Genomic DNA, 26,559 nt, shown 5'->3' on the forward strand with positions numbered 1-26,559 from the left:
GCGTTCTGGAGCAGGTTTTCATCAAGGATCTCTGTACTTTGCTCCATTCATCTTTCCCTCGATCCTGACTACTCCCCAGTTCCTGCTGCTGAAAAACATCCCCACAGCAGGATGCTGCCACCACCATGCTTCACTGTAGGGATGGTATTAGCAAGGTGATGAGAGGTGCCTGGTTTCCTCCAGACATGACGTTTGGCATTCAGGCCAAATAGTTCAATCTTGGTTTCATCAGACCAGAGAATCTTGTTTCTCATGGTCTCAGAGTCTTTTAGGTGCTTTCTGGCAAACTCCAAGCGGGCTGTCATGTGCATTTTACTGAGCAGAGGCTTCCGTCTGGCCACTCTACCATAAAGGCCTGATTGGTTGAGTGCTGCAGAGATGGTTGTCCTTCTGGAAGGTTCTCCCATCTCCACAGAGGAACGCTGGAGCTCTGTCAGAGTGACCATCGGGTTCTTGGTCACCTCCCTGACCAAGGGCCTTCTCCCCCGATTGCTCAGTTTGGCTGGGCGGCCAGCTCTAGGAAGAGTCCTGGTGGATCCAAACTTCTTCCATTTACGAATGATGGAGACCACTGTGCTCTTCGGGACCTTCAAAGCTGTAGAAATTTTTTTGTAATCTTCCCCAGATCTGTGCCTCGATTCAATCCTGTCTCGGAGGTCCACAGACAATTCCTTTGACTTCATGGCTTGGTTTCTGCTCTGACGTGCACTGTCAACAGTGGGACCTTATATAGACAGGTGTGTGCCTTTCCAAATCATGTCCAATCAATTGAATTTACTCAGGTGGACTCCAATCAAGATGTAGAAACATCTCAAGGATAATCGGTGGAAACAGGATGAACCTGAGCTCAATTTTGAGTGTCATAGCAAAGGGTGTGAATACTTACGTACATGCAATATTTCAGTTTTTTATTTTTAATAAATTTGCAAAAATTTCTACAAAACCTTTTTCACTTTGTCATTATGGGGTATTGTATGTAGATTGATGAGAAAAAAAACGAATGTAATCCATTTTGTAATAAGGCTGTAACATAACAAAATGTGGGGAAAGTGGAGGGGTGTGAATACTTTTCAGATGCACTGTATACATTTTTTTTTTGCTGGTCCTTATTTTTGTCATGTTTCTGCTCATCTCTCACGTGCATGCTCTCTCTCTCTTCTCTCTCTCTCTGTTCCTCTCTTTGTCCCTCTCTTTGTTCCTCTCTCTTTGTCCCGCTCTCTCTCTCTCTCTCTCTCTCTCTGTTCCTCTCTCTTTGTCCTTCTCGCTCTGTTCCTCTCTCCTTGTCCCTCTATCTTTGTCCTTCTCTCTCTGTTTCTCTCTGTTCCTCTCTTTGTCCCTCTCTCTCTCTGTTCCTCTCTTTGTCTCTCTCTCTCTCTCTCTCTCTCTCTCTCTCTCTCTGTTCCTCTCTTTGTCCCTCTCTTTGTCCCGTTCTCTCTCTCTGTTCCTCTCTCTTTGTCCCTCTTGCTCTGTTCCTCTCTTTGTCCCTCTCTCTCTCTGTTCCTCTCTTTGTCTCTCTCTCTCTCTGTTCCTCTCTTTGTTCCTCTCTCGGTGCCCCCCCCCCTCTCTTTGTCCCTCTCTTTTTGTCCCTCTCTCTCTCTGTACCTCTCTCTCTCCCTTTGACCCTCTCTCTGTTCCTCTCTCTTTGTCCTTCTCGCTTTGTTCCGCTCTCTTTGTCCCTCTCTCTTTGTTCCTCTCTCTCTGGACATTGTAGAAGGAGCTGCTTCTCAGGGGGAGGACTGCATTTTAACAACTTACAGCAAGGTGAGACATTATACGTGTGTGTGATGTATACATAATGAGGAGCCATTCAGGTGCGGGACAGTGTGAACATGTCATGTCATGGTTATTGTGACCATAGATATCATGGTTTTCGGTATTACCACGGTATTGTTAAAATGTATTCAAAATATTTAAAACGTGCTAATAAACACTGAAATCATTTCACCAAAGGTATTATGTTGAAACATACAACACTTCTTACTTAACCTCTGATTAACACTATAAATAAACCACAAATAAATAAAATGATTAAATTATCGGAAGCGTTATGTACTATTGGATAAATATTCTAACCTCAGTAAACATTTGAAATTCAACCAGTGAGAGAACAACAACCATGCATAAATCCAGTCAGCATATATTTGCAACAAACAAATGTAAACAAATAAAATGTGCATGTAAGGACACAACCATATGTAAATGAACCAAATGTGCATATGAGAACAACACAACCATATACGTATAAACAAAGCCAATACACATGATACCAGCACAACCAGTTGTTATGCAAAGACATGCACATGTGCAGGCACACACAAACACACACATAGTCCATGATCTGTGTGTCATTCTGTGTTTTGTTATGCATTTCTTGCATTGACCTCATGCACAGTATACGTACATGAAATGATGACGATACCAATAGTGTTTATCTTGTTGGAACAATGTTACATGCACAGGTGGATTACATGCAGTGAGCTTGCAGCACAACAACACATGTGCAGCAGATATGTTTACGAATCTAGCGCACATAGTATTTAAAGTTTCCATTTTAATATATTGACAAACCTATCATCAGGTTAGACAGAAAACTGTCGTTTCCCTATTCCGAAGTCATCATATGCATAAAGTAACATTAAAAACCTTGCACTCGCTGTAAAGCGATAGGTGATGTTCGTGGAGATGGGTAATCATGTTGGATGTGTTCACCCCCTTTGCAACAATGTTCTTCTTGCATGTTCAGCAGATGGGGTAGTCATCTTCTATGAGCTTCCTGTCAGAATTTTTAAAATAACCAAAATACACCCAGTCTTCAGACTTTGTGTTTTTAGGAGGGTGAAAAATCTGAGCAGCATTATCACCTCCTTCAGCCATTGTTTTGGAGAAAAAAATAGCTAGTCATTGTAGTGCATTCAGCTAGCAACAATGACATGCTGCGCCTCCGTGGCTAAGTAAATTAAGTTGAAGTGATAATAAAACCACAGTGAATGGGATTATGAAAATTTGACACGTTATAATAACCGTCAGGGTGGCGCAGTGGTTAGCGTGGTCGCCTCACAGCAAGAAGGTCCCGGGTTCGAGCCCCGGGGTAGTCCAACCTTGGGGATCATCCTGGGTTGTCCTCTGTGTGGAGTTTGCATGTTCTCCCCGTGTCTGTGTGGGTTTCCTCCGGGTGCTCCAGTTTCCTCCCACAGTCCAAAGACATGCAGGTCAGGCTGCTGTGCTAAAAAATTGTCCGTAGGTATGAATGTGTGTGTGTCGGCCCTTTGATGGCCTGGCGGCCTGTCCAGGGTGTCTCCCCCGCCTGCTGCCCAATGACTGCTGGGATAGGCTCCAGCATCCCCACGACCCTGAGAGCAGGATAAGCAGTTTGGATAATGGATGGATGGATATATTATATATAATGTATGTCTGTTAGAAAATGACTGACACCAAAATTAACATTTTAACAACTGTAATACAAACTTGAATAGCAAAATTGAAAAAGTGAAAATATGATTTGAAAAACAAAACGGAAAACACATATTGCTAATCTAACAAACGTAACAAAGCCTATAAAATGTGAAATGTAAAAAAAGAACTGAAAATAACAACTGAAACAGGCCCAAACAACGACCGGAACTTAAAAACTACTAGAACAACCATGGACGGTCAAAATGACGGGCGCGGTTTTTAAACTCTATATTCTGTCAAGATAAATACGCAGTTGAGATATTAATGCATTACATACGTTAGTATGTCTGTTATGAAACTAACTGACACCAAAATTAACATTTTAACAACTTTAATACTATTTTTCAAACAATTTAAAATCATTGCTGTCCAACGCCTGTAAATACTGCAACACCTCAGTGGTAGTCATGGTGCGGCTGAAACGGCGGCTGTAACCAGACATGTCGACAAAAATCAATGTTAGACTATTACTCTGCACTGGAGAAGGCTAGTGTGTTTGTAGGACAGAACAACGAATGTCACGAAGGAAATGATGCAACCAACACACGTGATAGTGACATAACGTGCCATGACGTGGAAATTACAAACCCCAATTCCAATGAAGTTGGACGTTGTGTAAAACGTGAATAAAAACAGAATACAATGATTTGCAAATCCTTTTCCACCTATATTCAATTGAATATACTACAAAGACAAGATATTTAATGTCCAAACTGATAAACTTTATTGTTTTTTGCAAATATTCACTCATTTTGAATTTGATGCTTGCAACACGTTCAAAAAAGCTGGGACAGGGGCAACAAAAGACTGGGAAAGTTGAGGAATGCTCAAAAAACCCCTGTTTGGAACATTCCACAGGTGAACAGGTTAATTGGAAACAGGTGAGTGTCATGATTGGGTATAAAAGGAGCCTCTCCGAAAGGCTCAGTCGTTCACAAGCAAGGATGGGCTGAGGTTCACCACTTTGTGAACAACTGCGTGAGCAAATAGTCCAACAGTTTAAGAACAACGTTTCTCAATGTACAATTGCAAGGTATTTAGGGATTTCATCATCTACAGTCCATAATATCATCAAAAGATTCAGAGAATCCGGAGAAATCTCTGCACGTAAGCGGCAAGGCCGAAAACCAACATTGAATGCCCGTGACCTTCGATCCCTCAGGCGGCACTGCATTAAAAACCGACATCATTCTGTAAAGGATATTACCATGTGGGCTAAGGAACACTTCGGAAAACCATCGTCAGTTAACACAGTTCGTCGCTACATCTACAAGTGCAAGTTAAAACTCTATCATGCAAAGCGAAAGCCATATATCAACAGCACCCAGAAACGCCGCCGGCTTCTCTGGGCCCGAGCTCATCTGAGATGGACTGAAGCAAAGTGGAAAAGTGTGCTGTGGTCTGACGAGTCCACATTTCAAATTGTTTCTGGAAATCATGGACGTCGTGTCCTCCGGGCTAAAGAGGAAAAGGACCATCCAGATTGTTATCAGCGCAAAGTCCAAAAGCCAGCATCTGTGATGGTATGGGGGTGTGTTAGTGCCCATGGCATGGGTAGCTTGCACATCTGTGAAGGCACCATTAATGCTGAAAGGTACATACAGGTTTTGGAGCAACATATGCTGCCGTCCTAGCAACGTCTTTTTCAGGGACGTCCCTGCTCATTTCAGCAAGACAATGCCAAGCCACATTCTGCACGTGTTAAAATAGCGTGGCTTCGTAGTAAAAGAGTGCGGGTACTAGACTGGCCTGCCTGCAGTCCAGACCTGTCTCCCATTGAAAATGTGTGGCGCATTATGAAGCGCAAAATACGACAACGGAGACCCCAGACTGTTGAGCAACTGAAGTCATACATCAAGCAAGAATGGGAAGAATTCCACCTACAAAGCTTCAACAATTAGTGTCCTCAGTTCCCAAATGCTTATTGAGTGTTGTTAAAAGGAAAGGTGATGTAACACAGTGGTGAACATGCCCCTGTCCCAGCTTTTTTGGAACGTGTTGCAGGCATCAAATACAAAATCAGTGAATATTTGCAAAAAACAATAAAGTTGATCAGTTTGAACATTAAATATATTGTCTTTGTAGTGTATTCAATTGAATATAGGTCGAAAAGGATTTTAAAATCATTGTATTCTGTTTTTATTTACATTTTACACAACGTCCCAACTTCATTGGAATTTGGGTTTGTACATGCAGTCATTTTGACCGGTCATGGTCATTTTAGGCAGATCTTATTGTAACGTTTTGTTGTGCAGTTGATCTAAAACTCACTTTAATGCAAATTAGGAGCATTAAGGGAGCGGCAGGTCTGTATCTTCTTTTTCCCTCCACAAAGTTATTAAACATTGAAAATACAAAACGGTCAAAATGACTGCCTTGGTCGTTCTAGTGTTGAAAAGAACTGGCCGCTCCGTAAGCATTTTGTTCCAGGGCAGAAAAGTGTGGTGCATAAACCACTTGTCCACCCAACAAAGATGTGTCTGCCTCCTCTTCATATAAAACTTGGATTGATGAAAATGTTGTGAAAGCAATGAACAAAGAAGTTGATGGATTTTACTATTTGAGCCAGATGTTTCCAAGAATAACTGATGCCAAGATTAAGGAAGGTGTCTTTGTTGGTCCACAAATCAGACAGGTCATCACTGACAGGGAGGTAGAAGATCTGCTAGTGGGGCCAGAGAAAATAGCATGGGAGGCATTTAAGGATGTTGTTGAGAATGTTCTTGGCAACTACAGAGCACCAAACTGTATTGAACTGCTTGACAACATGCTTAAAGCTTACAAAACCATGAAGTGCAACACATCATTGAAAATTAATTTTCTGCATTCACACTTGGACTTCTTCCCTGCTGATCTTGGTGCAGTCAGTGATGAACATGGTGAAAGGTGTCACCAGGACGTTGTGACCATGGAAAAGAGGTATCAGGGCAACTTGAATCCATCAATGCTGGCCAACTGTTGTTGGACACTGACACAGGAGGCACCAGATGCTGAGTACAAACGAAAAGTCAGCTGCAAAACATTTTAAGCTCAGTTGAACTAACACGGTGTGTCAGCATCATTATGCAATTAAACATGTTAAATTCAATAAAAGTTATTTTAATGTTTCTCCAAATTCCTACTTGACATAGCAAATCTGGAATTATTTTTGAATTCAGCTTGACTTTGTCTGTTGTAATCTCCATTTTTTTTCAGCCACCAAAGCATTTGAAAAAATGCGTTGTCCAGTGATTCGCAGCTGAAAACAAAACACGTAGCTGGCAAAATTACGATAAGTAGCTATGCTGCAGTGTGTTTTATGTGTGTGTTACAGCGAGAGAAAAAAAAAGAAAACAAAACGACAAGACAGCAATAATCTGTGGAAATCAAGCAGAATCTCAAATCAGAGTGATTGCATTGCCTGGTCTACTCCCTCAATAATAATGAGTAATAATAATAATGAATAATAACAAAAAATAAGAAACAAAAAATAAAGAAAAGGCAAAGAATGAAGCCATTTTTCTACAGTAGTGATGACTTAAATGGTCTGCTGTGTTTTTCTCTCACAGTGGGATCATATCCAAGAGCTGCTGGGACATCCGATGGAGAAACCTGTAGTTCTCCACAGGTAAAGTTAACACCCACAGACACGTTTCACATACATGTACACAAGTACATTTACCTCTACACTGTTGCGTGATTTTAAACTATCTTTAAAAAAAATGTCCTCCAGAAATAATACATGCTTGCTGCAGAATTATCAGAAATTTTCTTTAGTTTTTTTTATAGCATCCAAAAGCAGTATTCAACAGGATAAAATGTGTCATTTAGCACATCAACAAATTTACGCATGTTTATTATTGATTGCTTTAATAAAATACTGCAGGCGGATTTGCATATTACTTGAACATCAACTCCGTGACCCAGGACCATACCATGAAGGGCTGTGACAGGCTGGGCGCAGTAAAACCCACTTCAGCCCTAATGCGTTTTCATTGTATACAGAACTCGCGGCGTTGGCATATTGATAAGGCGTAACTATAGTAACAGGGTTGTAAGTTACTTTGTTACCTAGGTTAGCATGTTTTCATTATTCACTTTTATGTTTTTTTTTTTTGTCAACTTTAATCTGAACAAGTTAAACAACTTCCATGGAACTTGACAGTTACACAAAGCTTCTTTTTCTTTTGGCTGCTCCCGTTAGGGATCGCCACAGCAGAACATCCATTTCCATCTCTTCGTGTCCTCTGCATCTTCCTCTGTCATTGCCAACCCCCTGTATGTCTTCCCTCACCATATCCATAAACCTCCTCTTTTCCTCTTCCCTGGCAGCTCCATATTCGGTATCCTTCTCCCAATATACCCAGCATTTCTCCTCCACACGTGTTCAAACCATCTCAATCTCATCTCTCTAGCTTTGTCTCCAAACCATCCAACCTGAGCTGTCCCGCTAATATACTCATTCCTAATCCTGTCCATCTTCATCACTCCCAATGAAAATCTTAGCATCTTCAACTCTGTCACCTCCAGCTCCGCCTCCTGTCTCCAAACCATACAACATAGCTGGTCTCACTACCATCTTGTAAACATTCCCTTTCACCTTTGCTGGTACCCTGCTGTCTCAAATCACTCCTGACACTCTTCTCCACCCACTCCACCCTGCCTGCACTCTCTTGACCTCTCTTCCGCACTCCCCGTTACTTTGAACAGTTGACCCCAAGTATTCAAATTCATCAACCTTTGCCATCACGACTCCTTGCATTCTCACCAATCCGCTGTCCTCCCTCTCATTCACGCATGTGTATTACATCTTGCTCCTACTGACTTTCATTCCTCTTCTCTCTAGTACATACCTCCTCCTCTCCAGACTCTCCTCAACCTTCTCCCTACTCTCACTGCAGATCACAATGCCTTTCGTGACCATCATAGTCCACAAAGACCCCGACCTGATCTCGTCCGTAGACCTGCCCAACACCATCATAAACTTAAGAAAGACTTTCTTAAGGGCTCAGAGCCGATTCCACCTCCATCTTGAACCCATCCATCACTCCTATGGCACACCTCACCACTGTCACACTGCCCTCATACACATCCTGCACCACTCTTACATAGTACTTCTCTGCCACTCCCGACTTCCTCACACAGTACCACACCTCCTCTCTCAGCTCTCTGTCATATGCTTTCTCTAAAGACACAAAGACACAAATGTAACTTCTTCTGACCTTCTACATATTTCTCCATCAACAGACTCAAAGCAAACATCACATCTGTAGTGCTCTTTCCTGGCATGAAACCATACTGCTGCTCGCTAATCATCACCTCTCTTAATCTGGCCTCCACTACTCTTTCATATAACTTTATGCTGTGGCTGATAAACTTTATACCTCTGTAGTTGCTAAAAGCCTGCACACCACCCTTATTCTAATCGGTACCAGTATGCTTCTTCTCCACTCCTCAGGCATCCTCACACTTTTCCAAGATTGTGTTGAACAGTCTAGTTAAAAACTCCTCTGCCGTTTCTCCTAAATGCTAGGCTTCCACAGGTATGTCCTCTGGACCAACAGCATTTCCACTCTTCATCCTCTTCATAGCGGCCCTCATTTCATCCTTGCTAATCCATTGTACTTCCTGATTCACTATCTCCACATCATCCAACCTTCTCTCCCTCTCATTTTCTTCCTCAGCAACTCAAAATACTCCTTCCACCTTCTCAACACACTCTCCTCACTTGTCAGAACATTTCCATCTCTATCCTTCATCATCCTAATTTGCTGCCCATCCTTCCCAGCTCACTCCCTCTGTCTAGCCAATTGTTACAAGTCCTTTTGTCTTTGCTTAGTGTCCAACCTCTCATACAACTCACCATACGCCTTTTCCATTGCCTTCACGACCTCTCTCTTCACCTTTCTGTGCATGTCCTTGTACTCCTGTCTACTTTCTTCATATCTCTGACTATCCCACTTCTTCTTCACCAACCTCTTCCTCCATATGCTTTGCTGTACTTCTTCATTCCAACACTAAGCACCAGGTCTCCTTGTCTTAGCCAGTGCCTATCTTAGCTCCTTCCTGAACTCCCCACAATGGTCTTCCTTCTTCAGCATCCACCATTTGATCCTTGGCACTGCCTTCCTCTTCCTCTTTTTGATCTCCAAAGTCATGCTATAGACCACCATCTGATGCTGCCTAGCTACATTCTCCTCTGTCACCACTTTGCATTCTCCAATCTCTTTCAGGTTGCACCCCCTGTATAAGATATAGTCCATATAGTCCACCTGTGTGCACCCCCCTCCACTGTAACATGTCACCCTGTGTTCCTCCCTCTTCTTGAAATATGTATTCACTACCACCATTTCCATCCTTTTTTGCAAAATCTACCACTATCTGTCCTTCTACATTCTTCTTGACAAAATACCTCCTCATCACCTCTGTTCCCTTCACCAACATGCCCATTGATAGGCCAGTCACCACTCTATCCTCCTTGGGAACACTCTCCACTACTTTATCCAGCTCACTTCAGAATTCTTTTTTCTCTTCCATCTCACACCCAACTTGAGAAAAATATGTGCTGATAACATTCAGCAATATACCTTTCATTTCCAGCCTCATGCTCATCACGCTGTCCGATACTCTCTTCACCTCCAACACACTCTTGACATACTTTCCCTTCAGGATTACCCCTACCCCATTTCTCCTCCCATCTACACCATGGTAGAACAGTTTGAACCAAACTCCAATGATCCAGGCCTTACTCCTCTTCCACTTGGTCCCTTGCACATACAGTATATCTGTCTTCCTTCTCTACATCATATCAGCCAGTTCTCTGCTTTTACCAGGCATACTACCAACATTCGAAGTTCTGACTCTCACCTCCACACTCCTACCCATCCTCCTCTCCCACTGCCGCTGGACATGCATTTCCCCTCTCCTTCCCCTATGCCTGGGCATAGTTTCCACTGGCACCCTGCTGACCAATAGTACCGGTGGTGGCTGTAGGTAACCCAGGCGTCGACCAATCCAATATAGAAATCTGATTTGTGATCAGCATATTTGATTTGGCAAGGGTTTTACACCGGATGGCCTTCCTGACGCAACCCTCCCCATTTATCCGGGCTTGGGACCGGCACTAAGAATGCACTGGCTTGTGCATCCCCAGTGGCTTGGTTCATCCCCTGTGACTGGGTTTAACAGTTACACAAAGCAGTTCACAAAAATTAAAGTTGCAAGTGACACACAACTAACATCTACTATTTATATAGCTACACTGATTTTCTTTTTAATCTGTCATAATGAATTGTTACTATTTAATATCATCTGAGACATGTCATTTGCATCTTTTTGTCTTAATTTATATGTATCCTTTTCTCAGTTTTTAATATTTCAGGCATACCATTGAATCACCAGCTACGTTGTTATCATAGCTGTATGGAAGAAAAAAAAGAGCGCTATCACTGCACTAATGCTTTTTATACATTGCATTACATTACATTACAGTCATTTAGCCGACACTTTTATCCAAAGCAACTTACAATAAGTGCATTTAGCGTAGGAAATCAGGAGAACTACTAGTCATTAGAGGTCATAAGTGCATCTAAACAAGCATCTAAGAGCATAACCAGTGCTAAAGTCAAAGCGCGAGAAAGTTTTTTTTTAAAAAACATTTTTATGAGTGAATACAATAAGTGCTAAGAACAAGTAACAGGTTAGTAGTTCTTGAAGTGTTGAGTTTTCAACCTGTGCCGAAAAATGGGCAACAACTCCGCTGTCCTGACATCAGTGGGGAGTTAATTCCACCACTGTGGGGCCAGGACAGAAAAGAGCCGTGACCGGGTCTATCGGCAGGAAGGGCCTCTGAGCGACGGGGCAGCCTGGCGTCCCGAGGCAGCAGAGCGAAGTGGTCGGGCGGGGGTGTAGGGCATGACCATGGCCTGGAGATAGGAAGGAGCTGTTCCTTTCACTGCCCTCTAGGCTAGCACCAGAGTCTTAAACTGGATGCGAGCAGCTACTGGGAGCCAGTGTAGGGACATGAGAAGGGGAGTTGTGTGGGAGAACTTAGGGCGGTTGAACACCAGATGAGCTGCAGCTTTCTGAACAAGCTCCAGAGGTCTGATGGCTGACGCCGGGGCGCCAGCAAGGAGGGAGTTGCCGTAGTCCAGCCGGGAGATGACCAGAGCCTGGATGAGCACCTGTGCCGTCTCGTCGGTGAGGAATGGGCGAATCCTCCTGATGTTATAGAGAACTAGAGGAGTAAAACAGCCTAACAAATCTAAACGAGGATGAGATGAGAAATGTGGCGTAGGTTATGTGAGTACCAGCAGTGGCTGTGTTGACAATATTCACATAACTGCTACGTTACCCTACTGGTGTGTATTAGCTTAACTAGCGAGTAAGTTAATGTTACATTACAGTGATTAGGACAAGTAGTGCTAACTTCGAATGAACAAGCTACGAATAATGTGGTCTTTGATCTGGTCCAAAGAATGGTCATCCGGTTCTGCCAGCTCTGCAAGAAAGTGGTACTAATGGTTTTCTTCTTAATTTTGCTCCCAATAACCAGGTGCAGAACAGTATACAAAATTCATGAAGAACTCTACCAAATCCACATCCTTGGTAAATTCCCCCCCAAAAAACGAGTTTTTGGGAAAGTTATTTCTTGGTTAAATACACTGAGCTTTTTTTTTTCCTAACACTAAACTTGCTGAAAAGTTGTCTGATGTCTCTGATGACATCAGCACAGGGTGAATTAGTCATGAGGTAATATTAAGGCCTACCTCCATGACCCCATTCTAAAAGGGCCACAACCAGTTGACAGGTGGTGCTCAGTTCAGTTCAGATCTTTATTGTCCCTCGAGGGTAACTTGATTTGTAGTAGAGGGAAAAAAAACAACATACAAGAGGACATGGAACATTAATCACAACAGCAAACAAACTGTTAAAAGTAAAACTATAGTGCTTAGAGTGGCTGTAATCTCATACCAGTGACTTTCATGGCACTGCACAGCACAGCGTCGTAGTGGAAAAAGGCTCATAGAGTGATTTTCCTTCCTTTATTAATGTGGCCCAGCACTGGATGCATGTTTTACACGGTGTCTTTCCTTTCTCATACTTTTGTTCACCACCTCATACTTATCTATAGAAAGCAGCATTAAAAGAAAGAAATTTAGTCTGAATAGCGTAGTGGTTTATTCCATTGCCTACCATCATGGGGATCCCGGTTCCAATCCCTGTGTTACCTCTGGCTTGGTCAGGCGTCCCTACAGGCACAGTTGGCCATGTCTGCGGGTGGGAAGCCTGATGTGAGTATGTGTCTTGGTCGCTGCACTAGTGCCTCCTCTGGTCAGTTGAGGTGCCTGTTCAGGGGTAGGGAGAACTGGGCGGAATAGCGTGATCCTACCATGCTGTACGTCTCCCTGGTGAAACTCCTCACTGTCAGATGGAAAGAAGCGGCTGGCGATTCCACATGTATTGGAGGAGACATGTGGTAGTGTGCAGCCCTCCCCGGATCAGCAGAGGGGGTGGAGCAGCAACCCGGACAGCTCAGAAGAGTGGGGTAATTGGCCGGACACAATTGGGGAGAAAAAGGTTGGGAAAATACAAAAAAAAGGAAAAAAAAAAGAATTTAGCCACTTAATTTATCAGGGAAAAAAAAGCATTTTGGAGTGAATTTTTAAAACAGAAAAAAAGATAGAATAGTTTGAAGTTCCAGGTTTTGATAAATAAGGCACACCTTTGTAATTATTTTCATGTCGTTTCATTTATTAGTTTATTCGGCAGGGACAATACACATTAAAAACATTGCTGTAAATGTGCCAAAATTTATCAGAAAGGCTAGTTTTCATCCGCAGTTCTGGGAACCTAGATAAAAATATATGTTAAGGGCATCCAGGTAGCGTGGCGGACTGTTTCTTTGGCTACCAGCACGGGGATTGCTGGATTGAGTCCTCGTTTTGCCTCTGGCTTGGTCGGGAGTCCTACAGATGCAATTGGCTGTGTCTGCGGGTGGGAAATTGGATGTGGGTGTGTGTCCTGGTTGCTGCAGTAGCGCATCCTCTTGTGGGTTGGGGTACCTATTTGGGTGGGAGGGGGGACTGGGGAGAATAGCGTGATCCTCCCATGCGCTACGTCCCCCTGGCAAAACTCCTCACTGTCAGGTGAAAATAAGCGGCTGGCGACTCCACGTGTATCGGAGAAGACATGTGGTAGCCTGCAGCCCTCCTGGGATCAGCAGACAGGGTGTAGCAATGGCCGGGACAGCTCGAAGGAGTGGGGTAATTGGCGGATACAGTTGGGAAGAAAAAAAGGGGGGGGGGGCATACGTTAAACTGAATTGCATTCAAAGGGCATCCGGATAGCGTAGCGGTCTATTCCATTGCCTACCAACATGGGGATTCGGATAGCATAGCGGTCTATTCCGTTGCCTACCAACACGGGGATTGCTGGTTTGAATCATCATGTTACCTCCAGCTTGGTCAGGTGTCCCTACAGCCATAATTGGCCATGTCTGCGGGTTGGGAGCCAGATGTGGATCTGTGTCCTGGTCGCTGAACTAGCGCCTCCTCTTGTCGGTCAGGGCACCTGTTCAGGGGGAGGGAGAACTGGGGAGAATAGCGTGATCCTTCCATGGGCTATGTCCCCCTGGTGAAAGTCCTCACTGTCAGGTGAAAAGAAGCGGCTGGCAACTCCACGTGTATTGTAGCAGGCATGTGGTAGTCTGCAGAACCTTCCCTGATCGGCAGAGGGGGTGGAGCAGCGACCGGGACGGCTCAGAAGAGTGGCGTAATTGGCCAGATACAATTGGGGAAGTGGGGAAAAAAATAAAAATAAATAAATAGATAAATAAATTGCATTCAGTAAAAAATACATCACATATATGATATTTATGGATAAACAATACCTGCACAACTAAAGGAAAAGACACACAATGGATAAAAGATGTAGAGAAGACATGTACTAGTGAAATACAACAGACAAGCAAACAAACAAACAAGCAACAACAAGGATAGAGACTATTGGTGATTTAGTGAATGTATTGTTGATTGTAGATGAGCCATAATTTTAACTGGAGAAGTGTGTAGTGTGTTTCGGTTTCTGATGGTGTCCAGTAAATTGTTCATTCCTGTGATGCTTTAACTGAGAATGTGGATTTGCTGAATGCGCTGCATCTAAATGGTATCTGACAATGTCCTCGTACTGTGGCTCTGGTGGATCGAGTTGAATGTGAAAGCTCGGGTGACGAAGGTGCTGGATGTGTGTGTGTGTGTGTGGGGGGGGGCAAGTGATGCAGCATTTATATAGAAGACAAAGATTTGAAAATGACCATGTTTTGCCAGCTCAACAGGTTGTGTTTACTGAGAACATTGCAGCAGTGATAACTGTGTTTTCTTTTCAAATGTTATTGGTTTGAGTGTGGATGAGTTGGCCTGAGCCCAGCTTGTTAGACATTATGTGATATGGGAAAGGATCATAGTATTCATAAACATTGCGGCAGCATTGAGACAGTTTTTTGTGTAGTGGAAATTGAACAGGTTGAATTTGGCTGTGCATACCAGGTTTTGGTTACACTTTTAGTGGGTCGGAAATTACCTCATAATTTCCTAGTAATAAGGTGGTAATTATCATGTAATTTCTTAGAAATAAGGTTGAAATTACCTTGTAATTTGGGGTAGGATTAGCTGTAAAATTACCTGTAAAAACTACCACCGTATTACTAGGAAATTACAAGGTAATTTCAACCTTATTTCTAAGAAATTACCTGATAATTACCACCTTATTACTAGGAAATTACTAGGTAATTTCCGACCCCTTAAAATAAAGTGTTACCCAGGTTTTTTTATGTGTGCTTTGAAACGGAGTTTAGAGGGCAACATTATGAAATATTTGAACTCCTGTGCTCTCAGGATTTTCTCTCCTGCCACTAGAATGTCCAGATCAGGTGCGCTGGTTGCCTGCTAGGTGAAAAACATGGCAAATATTTTTGAGACATTGAGTTTAAAGCATGAATGTGTTGTATTAACTCTCAGATGTGTGTTGCCTTAGATAAAAGCATCTGCTAAAGGAAATTGTAACATTGTGACATTGTAATAAATCCTCAAGTCATGTAGAGGCATTAACCATGGTGGTTTGGCCGCAACTTTCTTTTTGTTTTTGCTCTTGCATAGATGACCATATCATTAGCGTACATCTGCACCTCCACACCTCTGCAGACTGATAGCAGGTCATCTATGTACAGGCTGAACAGGAGTGGCCCAAAGATAGAGCCTTGTGGGACACTGGTGAGAGAGTTCCTGGCAGTGGATTAATAGTTATCTACCCTAACACATTGGGTTCTGTCTGCTAGTTAAGACTCTTACTAATATATGGGCCTTGTTCTTCACAACTTCTTTTTTTTTTTCTTCAGTCTAAGAACACAGCCCTAATGACACCGTCCTTGTCCATTAAAGATTTGATCTTTTCTCCAAGGTAAGAGCTGGCTGTCTGAATATTTAGCCCTGAAGTCAAATCGAATTAACCATGTACACTGACTGAGCACTTAATTAGGAATACCATACTAATAGTGGGTTTGCTTTGCTCTCAAAACAGACTCAATTCTTCATGGCATGGATTCCACAAGATGTTGAAAACATTCCTTTGAGATTCTGTTCCATGTTGATTTGATTGTATCGTGCAATTTCCACAGATTTGTCAGCTGCACATTCATGCTGCGAAACTCCTGTTCTACCACATTCCAAAGGTGTTCCATTGGATTCAGATCCAGTGACTGGAAAGGCCACTGAGAACATTGAACTCATTGTTATGTTAATGAAACCAGTTTGAGATTATTTTTGCTTTGTGACATGGAGCGTTATCATGCTGGAAGTAGCCATTAGAAGGTGGGTAAATTGTGGCCATGAAGCAGGTTGCACATGGTCAGCAACAATACTCAAATAGGCTGTGGCATTCAAGCAATGATTGCTTGGTATTCACTTTTGGGGGGGGGGGGGCGGTGAAGCAATGATTGCTTGGTATTCACTTTTTGGGGGGGGTGAATAAGAAAAAACGGAAAAATTTCTGGGTTTTATTGAATTAACTACATTTTGGAATATCGAGAACACTATGAATGTAGATAAACTTTATAAATGAACATCACATAAATTAACAAATAAACAAACAAACTTTGCCGGGACCAGTCTGCATATTAACTAAGTAAACAAAATTAAATAAATAAATAGCTTCGCTGAAGTCTAGTCAGAAATAAACAGTAGCTGGTGCATTCAGTTAACCATACATTTTTGTGGAAACGCTGAAATGCAGGTGGCTCAGCACTTCAAGGGAAGGGATTACAAGGGTTTGTAATGGGATGCCGATTCCCTTTAAAATAATCACACTGAATGGAGGCTTTACACTGATATTCATTTTGGCGGAGATTTGCTGTACTTGTGTTTCCTTTGTATTTGATGTCCTGTTTACGAGTCACACAACATTCAAGTGGCCTTTTTCATGTTACATTTGCACTTTATTCCATACCTATGTACACATACTAGGCCTATTCTTAATACACATTTTTGTCAACACTAACCTCAATGGCTGATTCCCGTAACATTAGGAACATGCCTGTTAGGCTGATCTCATGGAACGTGAAAGGTTTAAATGGGCCAGTAAAGCGGACAAGCATTTGTTCACATCTGAAGGGACTGTAGACAGATACAGCATTTCTGCAAGAAACACATTTATGTGGCTTAGACCAAAACTGACTGCGTAAATCTTGAGTGGGCAAGATCTTTCGCTCACTTTCACACATACACTGATAACATTCATCATCACACCTTTGATTTCCAGCTTCATGCTCCTAACTCTGTCCGACACTCAGGGCGGCATGGTGGCCCGTGGTTAGCACTGTTGCCTCACAGCAAGAAGGTCCTGGATTTAAACCCCAGGCCATCCTAGGTCCTTTCTTTGTGGAGTTTGCATGTTCTCCCTGTGTCTGCGTGGGTTTCTTCTGGGTGTTCCAGTTTCTTCCCACCATCAAAGAAGACATGCATGTTAGGGTTAATACTCCTGTCTGTACCCCTGACCAAGGCAAAAGGAAAAAGAACTGGAGTTGGTCCCCAGGCTATGCAGCTGCCCACTACCCCTATAGGATGGGTTAAATACAGAAGACACATTTAATTGTTACCAAACAACTGTAGAATGACAAAAATAAAGTGGCCTTCTTTCTTACTTCACCTCCAACACACTCTTGACATACTCCTTCAGAATTCTGCTACCCCATTTCTCCTCCCACCCACACCATGGTAGAAGAGTTTGAACCCACCTCCAATGCTTCTGGCCTAACTCCCTTTCCACCTGGTATCTTGCACACAGTATATCTACCTTCCTTCTCCATCATATCAGCCAGCTCGCTCCCTTTGCCAGTCATAGTGCCAACATTCAAAGTACCGACTCTCACCTCCACACTCTTACCCTTCCTCTCCCGCTGCCTCTGGACATAGCTTCCCCCTCTCCTCCTCCTCCCAACAGTAGCATAGTTTTCACCGGCACCCTGCGGGCCAAACAGTACCACTGGTGGTCATTGGTAACCCGGACCTCAACTGATCCGGTATGGAAATCTGATTTATGATCTGCATATCTGATTTGGCAAAGATTTTATGCCGGATGCCCTTCCTGATGCAACCCTCACCGTTTATCCAGGCTTGGAACCAGCACTAAGAATGCACTAGCTTGTGCAGCCTCAGTAGCTGAGTTAAGCACATCTGTCACCACTAAAACATTCTCTCGACCGTCCAAGGTGGGCTCTAAGATGGTGAAGTCTACAGCAACTACCTCTAGGGGCCTCGCGGCTAAAAATGACTTAATAGGAGCATGTATCTTGGGCTGTGGCATTTTGGTAAGGACAGATCTCTGACATTTTTTAACCTACTGTTCTATATCGTCCTACATTCCAACCCAAGAACATCTCTGTTTCAGAAGGTTCTGTGTTTTTGTTTTTTATTCCTTGATGCCCCATGCGATTATGCACACCCTCCAGGACTGGTTCCTTTAAACAGGTATGTAACAGGAACTGGTGACACTCACCCATATGGACCTCATTAATCACATGTTAGAGTAAGCCATCTATCTCCTTGATCCAGTACCACTTTCTGAGTAAGTACACCACAGGCTTAGCTAACCCTGTTCTCTTCATATGGGTGGGTTTTTGTCTCCTGTCCTAGACATGTCTGAATTGACTGATTGTGGGTTCTGTGCTCTGAAATTGGCATAGCTCTTCCTTAGAGTACTCAGGCAAGGTGGGGGTGTTACCCTGCTGGTCACTCCTGCCAGTATCCTGCTCGGCCTCTGAGGCATGAACCTGTCTCACTCTACAGCACTTGGTTCCTGCAGTTCCGAGCTCTGGGCCTAGAGTTCTTCCCTTCCTGAATTTGCAAATGGCTACACACTCATCATACTCTGTCTTGGTCATCTGGGTACCCTTGGGACTCCCCTGCTATGGCTGCCTGGAGAAGGCGTCTGCAGCAGTGTTACAGCGGCCTAGTTGGTACTTGACCTTAAAGTCAAAAACTTCTAACTGAGCTACCCAGCATTGTTCAATGGTGCCTAATCTGACTGTGTTAAGGTGGCACAAGGGGTTGTTATCTGTTATGACTGAACTTCGAGCTGAGTAGATAACCTGAATTTTTCCGAAACTGCCCGCTTAAGGGTAAGCAGTTCAAGTTTTGTACTGCTGTAGTTTCTGTCCTTTTCATCCGCATTACGCAACCTCCTACTAGTATATGCTATCACTCTTTTCATCTTGCCATGCTGTTGGTATAGGACCCTGCCTAATCCTGAACTACTGGCATCTGTCTCAAAAGTGAAGGGAAGAGAGAAGTCCGCATAACCTGACATGCTGTGGTCCATAAACTTCCAAACAGCTGTTTTGACCTGGACGAACTGGTGTTTCTGAGACATGCATTCACCACGTTGTGTAGAGGGCCTGCCAGATGAGAAAACCCCTCTATATATCTTCTATAATAACTACAGATGCCTAAGAAGGACCTTAAGTCCTTAACTGTACTGGGGACTTTCCACTGCTGCAATGAAGCGATTTTATCGGGATGTCACTATCTCCTCAGCTGATGACTGGTGGCCAAAGAAATGTACCACTGACTGTAGAAAATTACACTTGTCTACCTTTGCTTTAAGCACTGTCTCCTTAAGTCTTTGCAGAACATTCTCAAGCCCCACTAGATCCTCAAAAGACTGTTACACCAAATCTAAGTGCACAAGCATGATTTGCAACACCAAGTCACTCATTATCACCTGCACCAGGCTGTAAAAGGTGGCTTGGATGTTGCATATTCCGAAAGGCAACCAAGAGTATTCATACAACCCAAAGGGTGTTGTACAGGTTGCCTTATGTCTATCATCCTTGTGCACTGCAATCTGATGGTATATTGTCAAAAAGAACTATGTACTGTGCAGGGCATGGAAACACGCATCAATGCGAGGCAAAGGAAAAGCGTCACATTAGGTCTTTGAGTTAAGTTTTCTATAATCCACACATCACAGACTACCATCAGCTTTTTTGACAAGAACCATTGATGATTCATAAGCATTAGTGCTTCCCTGGAAGACACCCTTTTTTAGAAGCTTAGTTATGTGCTCCCTAACCTCGTTATACTGTGTGGGGGTTATAGGCCGGTAAGGCTTTGCCAGGTTATGTCATCTACAAGGTGAATCTCATGTTTGACTCAGTCCGTGTAACCTAGGTCTTCATCCTGGAAAACAGACACATCTGCATACTGAGCTAGAAAAACAGCTAACTTAGCCTGCTCTTCCTCTGTACCACCTATGTGCGGCTACTGGTAGTCCAGTATTGACTGAAGGTCATTGTCTGTTGTCTGTTTCTCTTTCTGGTCAACAGTCACTTCTTCCTGGTCAGCTGAAATACACTGGAAGTGCACCTCCGGCTGGCCATTGTCAACACACTTCACTGGAGACAATATGCCTAGTCTGGTCTCGGAATGCAACCGTACATCCTCCTGAGAGAAATGCACTACTTACACTCACTGGCCACTTTATTAGGTACACCTTGCTAGTACCGGGTTGGACCCCCTTTTGCCTTCAGAACTGCCTTAATCCTTCGTGGCATAGATTCAACAAGGTACCGGAAACATTCCTCAGAGAGTTTGGTCCATATTGACATGATAGCATCACGCAGTTGCTGCAGATTTGTCGGCTGCACATCCATGATGCGAATCTCCCGGTCCACCACATCCCAAAGGTGCTCTATTGGATTGAGATCTGGTGACTGTGGAGGCCATTTGAGTACAGTGAACTCATTGTCATGTTCAAGAAACCAGTCTGAGATGATTCGAGCTTTATGACATAGGGCGTTATCCTGCTGGAAGTAGCCATCAGAAGATGGGAACACTGTGGTCATAAAGGGATGGACATGGTCAGCAACAATACTCAGGTAGGCTGTGGTGTTGACACGATGCTCAATTGGTACTAAGGGGCCCAAAGTGTGCCAAGAAAATATCCCCCACACCATTACACCACCACCACCAGCCTGAACCGTTGATACAAGGCAGGATGGATCCATGCTTTCATGTTGTTGACGCCAAATTCTGACCCTACCATCCGAATGTCGCAGCAGAACTCGAGACTCATCAGACCAGGCAACGTTTTTCCAATCTTGTATTGTCCAATTTTGGTGAGCCTGTGCGAATTGTAGCCTCAGTTTCCTGTTCTTAGCTGACAGGAGTGGCACCCGGTGTGGTCTTCTGCTGCTGTAACGCATCTGCCTCAAGGTTCGACGTGTTGTGCGTTCAGAGATGCTCTTCTGCATACCTCGGTTGTAATGAGTGGTTATTTGAGTTACTGTTGCCTTTCTATCAGCTCGAACCAGTCTGGCCATTCTCCTCTGACCTCTGGCATCAACAAGGCATTTTCACCCACAGAACTGCCGCTCACTGGATATTTTCTCTTTTTCGGACCATTCTCTGTAAACCCTAGAGATGGTTGTGCGTGAAAATCCCAGTAGATCAGCAGTTTCTGAAATACTCAGACCAGCCTGTCTGGCACCAACAACCATGCCACGTTCAAAGTCACTTAAATCACCTTTCTTCCCCATTCTGATGCTCGGTTTGAACTGCAGCAGATCGTCTTGACCATGTCTACATGCCTAAATGCATTGAGTTGCTGCCAAGTGATTGGCTGATTAGAAATTTGCGTTGACGAGCAGTTGGACAGGTGTGCCTAATAAAGTGGCCGGTGAGTGTATAGTGGGAACACAGGCCTAGTGCCCTCTACTAAAGTGGGCATGATAACAAGACCACCTGGAAATGGTGTCTTTGCCGACTCCAATTATATATAGGTGCTATCATCAGATGCTGGTTTGATTCCCTTTGCATAGACTGTGAAAACAGAACAAGCTGATACGTACCTGTTATCCTAGCTGTGGCGCTCCTCTCCACTACCTCACATGTCTGTACTCGCTGAAATACATCCCTCCACTCTGGATCAAGTTCTCCTCTAAGGATAGTGTTAAACTCAGGTATGTTTAACCCCATTGCCTCCATATCCAGTTCAATATAACCTATGTAGGGAATAGGCAAAGAGCTCGCTGCAGTCAACTTGAGCCACTTGGCTGTGGGGATCATATCCTCCTCCTTCCCTAATAGGTGCTGTCTGAAGAAAGACTCAGTAATTGTGCTAACCTGGCTCCCTGTATCTAACAGGCACTTAACTGGAACCCCACTATCTGGACTCCCACTTCCCGACATTCATACACCACCTGCTCAAACAATCGCTGACGGTTAAGCATCTTAGAGCCTCCAGTCTCACCTCAAATTGCCCGGCTCTTGGCACCCGAGGGGGCTAGTTTTACTGAATAGAGGCACTGGTTGTAGTAGCCTGGCTTTATGGTTTGCACTGTGTATGCTCCCTTGCAATATGTCCCAGTCCTTTACATTTGAAGCAAATGGGTTTCCTATCCTCAGTAAACTGGGGCTTTAGTCTAGGCTTCCCATCCTTGTCTTTGTTATATTTCTCCTTGAGAGTGAGACCCTCTTTCAATGCAATAGTTAGCTCCCATGTAGCCTTGCTCTGCTCTGAGACCGCCCTAATAATATCCTCTGGAGTGGCAGATTGCTACTCCTGTTGAGTTACCAGAGCACTGACCCTCTCCTCTGATACTGTCACATGCTACCTTCCTGCTCTTAGCAACCGTAGTGTTACATGGCTTGTCTTCAAGGGACCAGACAATGGCCTTGTCACATACATCCAACAAAGTGGAAGGGGCTTCTCCTTAATGATTTTGCGTGGCTCTTCTAACAGAGGAATCTCACACACTCAATGAATTGGTTTCTGATTGCTATCTTAGCATTGGATACAGCATCTGGTGTCTGTTTCAGGGCCAATCATTGGACCTGGGAAAGTGTGTGTGAGTACTCCTGAAAATCCTGACCCTCCTTTTGCTGGCAACCAGAAAAGGCTTGTAACAGCTGAGCCACACTATTTTTCTCTGTGTAAGCCTCCTGTTGCAAAGTGAACAACTCGTTAGGTGCTTAATGCTCTCCATCCATGCATAGTCTGACCTCTTCTGATGCAGACCAGACCCTCTTAAAAGAGAGAGAATGAAATAAACCCTGTCTTCAGGACACTGACCTCTGGCCCTGATTACACGCACTACCTCCTCAGTAAACTCATCAACTGAATGACCATCTTTGGCTGGATCCCCACAAAATGAGGCTGGTTCTGACACTCTCTAGGCACATAAATATATGACTTATTTGACCAATTTTTAAAGTGGTGATAGTTTCCATGGCTTTATCACGTTTCATACTCAGTTCAAAAAGCTTTGCCTGCAAATGTTCAATGGAATCAGTTTCTTCTCTGGAGCCCTGCTCACTGTCACTGTCTCATTGACATGGTGAAATGTCTCTGTACAGACTTAGCTCAACTCAGTGACTTGAAAGCCTGCAGACTGAGGTAGGCGGTATGGCTGTGTCTTCCTCTCCTGGGTGATCTTCTCCTGCCACGTCTTCGGTGTTGTCTGGATCTCAGCATTCTGGTCACTGGTCCTCTACCGAAACTCCAGGCAGGCCTCGGCGTCTTGAATCCTCTTCAGCACCGGGACTGCGCGTTACCACTACAGTTATTTATGCACTTCACAAATCTTAAATTTACTCTGGCTAGTCTCTAATTTACCAGAAAACTCTAAATATTGGAAACCCCACTCCGGTTACCAAAATGTGTAGCCTGGTGAAATTTGAATAACACAAGGCACAGAACTATATTCAGGGATCTTTGTTACTCGACTACTCTTACAATGGAGGAGTAGCATTAAATTAATTTGGAGTTTTCCAATTTGGTTTAGATTAAACAGATTGTTTTATACAAGCAAATTTACATTTTCATACATAGAGCCTCACTTCTAAAATGGATCTCACTATTTAAATATTCAAAAGGTTGTACAAATCTTGGTTACAAATCTTCCAATATGAAGTGTTTCTACCACTCTGATAATGGCTAGGATCCTATAGGCTAAATTAAAAGTGCCAAAAACAAAAAACTGTACGTAAGTCAGTAAATCACTTTCAGTGCATATACGACTGTAGTGGTACCTCCTCTATTAACACAAAATAAATAAATAAATAAACAAAACCACATACGATCTGGTTCTATAGAACATGAAACATTTGGTCTATTAATAGCAAATGGAATGGTGCAGTGTATCTCAGTCTACTCACTTCATTCTGTCTTTGTTCTAACTCAGATGCACATGTGCCAGGAGGCCATCAACCACCATACAGCACTACGCAATGAAAATAAACATTGTTTTTGGTACCATCTACACACATTAAATGTTCTGAAATATGAATGATAACAAAACATCTCTGTAAAATGAACTTACACGTAAGGGGTCCAAGGGCTAAAAGTGTAAATCTAGGGCTTACGGCTAGCGTGGCAATCTTTTCTGTTGCCTACCAACATGGGGATCTTCGGTTCGAATCCCTGTGTTACCTCTGGCTTGGTTAGGCATCCCTACAGACACAATTGGCTGTGTCTGTGGGTGGGAAGCTGGCTGTGGGTATGTGTCCTGGTCGCTGCACTAGCGCCTCCTCTGGTCGGTCGGGGCGCCTTTTTTTTGGGGGGGGGGGCTGGGGGGAATAGTGTGATCCTTCCATACACTACGTCCTCCTGGTGAAACTCCTCACTATCAGGTGAAAAGAAGTGGCTGGCGACTCCATGTGTATCAGAGGAGGCATGTGGTAATCTGCAGCCCTCCCTGGATTGGCAGAGGGGGTGGAGCAGTGACCAGGAAGGCTCAGAAGAGTGAGATAATTGGCCAGGTGAAATTGTGGAGAAAAAGAGGGGGGCCTGACAGTCTGACAGTCCTCTTCCGAGTTACTCAGCGCATGTGTATAATAATAATAATAAAACATTTTATTTGTGGACGCCTTTCAGAGCACTCAAGGACACCTTACCAAGCACAGTTAAAGAAAAAACAAGCAGCACTGTGTCAGACAGCATAAGATCAAAACAGAGCATGGTAGACAATAAAATGTTAGTACAACAGATAGGAATAAAATCATCATCAGCACAAAACTCAGTGAAGCGTGGCTCAGACTGAATATGCCAGTTTGAAAAGGTACATTTTAAGATGGGATTTGAAGGTTGAAAGACAGTCAATGTTGTGAATGTCTTGTGGGGGAGAGTTCCATAGGCGGGGGGCAGAATGACTGAAGGCTCTAGACCCCATGGTAGTAAAGCGGGCCGATGGTGTAGTGAGTTAGAGAGCAGAAGAGGATCTGAGAATGTGGAAGGGCGTGTGGATATGAAGGAATTCAGAAAGATATGAAGGAGCTAGGTTATTAAGGGCCTTAAAGGCGAGAAACAGGATGTTGAAGTCAATATGGTATTTTACAGGGAGCCAATTGAGTTGCTGAAGAACAGGAGTGATATGATATATGGAAGGAGCTCTGGTAATGATGCAGGCAGCTGAATTCTGGACCAATTGAAGCTTATGAAGACACTTGAGGGGAAGACCAAAGAGGATAGAATTGTAGTAGTCAATACGGGATGTAACCAGTGTGTGAATGAGTATGGCAGTGCTGTTAGCTGTAAGTGACAGGTGAAGACGAATAATATTGCGTAGGTGGAAGTATGCAGACGGAGTAACATTGTTAATGTGATCTTCAAAAGATAATGTGCTGTCCAAGATGACACCCAAAATCTTAACCTGACGCGACGAAGGAACTTTAGAATTGTCAATAGTTAGAGAAAAACTATCAGGTTTAGCCAAAGTAGATTTAGTGCCTACTATGAGGACATCAGTTTTATCACTATTAAGTTTGAGCAAGTGTAATGAAAACCAGGATTTAATTTCTAGTAAGTATTCAGAAAGGGAAGTGGGTAGAAGATTTAGAGGTAAGCTTGGTGGATCGATAAAGCTGGGCGTCATCTGCATAGCAGTGAAATTGAATGCCAAATTTCCTGAAAATGTGGCCAAGAGGTAATAAGTAAACAATAAAAGAAGGAGTCCCAATACAGAGCCCTGGGGAATACCAGTAGTAACAGGAAAGGACTGTGAGTTCAGATGTTTAAGTTGGACAAACTTGAGTGTGGCCAGAGAGATATGATCTAAACCAGTCAAGGGGGGTGCCAGTTATTCCAATGGAAGCTAACCTCTCTAGGAGGATGTTATGTGAGATGGTATCAAAGGCTCCTGAGTTACTCAGTGCATGTGTATACTCCTCTTTCGAATTACTCAGTGCATGTAGATAGTATCTGTAAGCATCAGACCAACTAAATTACCATCAGCAGCCAAAAATTAAAATGAGCATTTCTACAAAGTCATATTAGTGTGAATATTTTGATCATGTTGTACAGAAATAACATTTGAAGCATATTTACCCATTTGAAAAATGGCAAATGTCCCACATGAAAACAGGCGAGTTGCTCAAAATGGAAGGTTCTCCACTGTCTGTGTTTTCTTGCACCTTTTCCTCTGGCACACCGCGCAATTTGGGGATACCCGCAAAGGCGCAGTGCCACCTTCACACTAAAGCCACTGCTTTAATATGAACATTGTACAAACCCCAGTTCCAATGAAGTTGGGATGTTGTGTAAAACATAAATAAAAACAGAATACAATGATTTTAAAAT

General features: G+C 43.5%; 1 protein-coding gene across 1 annotated transcript in view; it reads left to right on the forward strand.

Moving 5' to 3' along the window:
* phaf1 (phagosome assembly factor 1) overlaps positions 1-26,559 on the forward strand; it is an 84,509-nt gene that overhangs the window by 45,456 nt on the left and 12,494 nt on the right. Inside the window, exons 14-15 of the mRNA XM_056281639.1 lie at positions 1,712-1,761; positions 7,002-7,060. Coding sequence (XP_056137614.1) covers positions 1,712-1,761; positions 7,002-7,060 — 109 coding nt within the window. The remainder of the gene's footprint in view (positions 1-1,711; positions 1,762-7,001; positions 7,061-26,559) is intronic.

Source organism: Lampris incognitus, chromosome 6 (assembly GCF_029633865.1).
Source record: "Lampris incognitus isolate fLamInc1 chromosome 6, fLamInc1.hap2, whole genome shotgun sequence".
NCBI lineage: Eukaryota > Metazoa > Chordata > Actinopteri > Lampriformes > Lampridae > Lampris > Lampris incognitus.